Genomic DNA, 1,697 nt, shown 5'->3' with positions numbered 1-1,697 from the left:
GAGGCAACCTTCTCTGAACATAACTAACGTGTCCTTAAAACTAAATGTAAAGATAGTCATAACCGACACTTATCTATTATTTTTCTTAAATGAATAGAAGCCATTATGATGAACGAGGCTAATCTGCACCTGTCAGTTATACAGCCAATCACTATGGAGATAATGGCAAATACCACAAATCTTTCTTAAACACAAATGTATGGCAGAACAGTACCTGAGGCGAGATGGCAGATGCTCATCTTCTTTGACGTTAAACATGATGTCACTGGTAGCGCTGCACTGCGTCTGATCACGAAGAGATTTTATGGCTCATTCAATTGAAACTTGGAAGCAGCTCAGAGTTTGGGGGTGGGGGGTGAGGATTAGATATAACAATCATCCTCATAGCTCGGAGGAAAGATGGGGCCATGTTTTATGCATGAGTAAATTGATGAATAGTAGAAATCAAAACAAAGAATTTACCTGCGCTGTGCGGAGGAAGTACAGTTGAATGGGTGTCAGGTCCAGGAAAGGCAGTTTTGGCTCCGAAGTGTTGGTCGAAGGCAAGGGTTTAATAGGTCCCGGAGGCGGCATCACGGCCTGGCGTTTGGCTCGAGCTCCTGGGGGATACCAGTCCAGGGATCGTCGGCGGCGGCTGGGCTGGCTGCTTCCACCCCGTCCACCTGGTGGAGCGTCCATTGAAGGCAAGGTTAGCATCGAGGATGGAGGTCAACATTGTTAGGGGAAATGCTGGCTCATGCTAATGAAGACTGGTAGTGTACATCTTCAAGTCGATTCCAAGGAACAGAACTTGAAACAGTCAGTGCATAATCGGTTCTTGCTATATAACTATACAATGGCATGTCCAGCAATAAAAGTGTGAGAATGCAACCAAGGAACTTCATGAAGTGTACTGTATGCCTAGGCTTCGTCAATTTAGATGTTTTGGAAATGTGTACAGATTACCCTGTGTCATATGCTCTTTCGAAAGAACATATTGTGTAAATACCTGTGAGTGGTGTGCTTGGCGACGATGTTGGAGCTGCAACGCCTGTGACTGTTGGGAAGTGTACAAGTTATTGTATTGTTAAGGTACCTACGGTCTGCAATGTCGTTATCGTCTTCATTTGCAGTATAGAATTGTAAATTAGAGCATGTAATTGTAAGTTAGGAGGTAACTGTAATTTGATGTATAAATTTGTGGTTTAAAATATAAAATTGTATTCAAAAGAACATATTTCAGTTATGAGCTTGCACTTAGACGCAAGAGTATAATATTGCAATCTAAGGTATACAATTGTTCTTTGGGGCATACTACTGTTAGAGTACATATGCAATCGTAAGCAGATAAACCTAATTTGGAGCATGAAATTATAAGGTAAACTATTAAACTGCAATTTTATCACAACTGAATTTGCAGTATATAACTGCATTTGTGTAATGTAACCGCAATTAGCCTACATACTTTGACTTAATGGCGATTTCTTCAGATTAGCTAATTTCATCTAATTATGCCCCTTTTCAAACAATATATAATAATCATTTCATTCATTTTAAAGGGAGACGTTTAAAGTGAACAATGGCAATAAAATAATTATTGGACTGACTAAATCATTTTCATTAGGACTACTTTATTAGGCAAAACTTGATCAAGCCAGCGTTCCCGTCATCCCACCCCATTCCCCGCATGCCGGCTGATCGCGATTTGAATGACACAA

The 1,697-nt window shown here is 40.5% G+C and overlaps 1 protein-coding gene across 1 annotated transcript in view; it reads right to left on the bottom strand.

The window, feature by feature from the left end:
- LOC119592501 (membrane metallo-endopeptidase-like 1) overlaps window positions 1-1,697 on the bottom strand; it is a gene marked incomplete at its 3' end in the record, with an annotated part of 17,484 nt that overhangs the window by 876 nt on the left and 14,911 nt on the right. Inside the window, 3 exon segments of the mRNA XM_037941349.1 lie at window positions 215-285; window positions 463-662; window positions 989-1,036. Of these exon segments, the coding sequence (XP_037797277.1) occupies window positions 215-285; window positions 463-662; window positions 989-1,036 (319 nt within the window).

This window comes from Penaeus monodon, chromosome 30, assembly GCF_015228065.2.
Source record: "Penaeus monodon isolate SGIC_2016 chromosome 30, NSTDA_Pmon_1, whole genome shotgun sequence".
NCBI classification, from domain to species: Eukaryota; Metazoa; Arthropoda; class Malacostraca; order Decapoda; family Penaeidae; genus Penaeus; species Penaeus monodon.
Note: the sequence above shows the minus strand (reverse complement) of the source record. Positions and strands in the feature narration are given on the sequence as shown.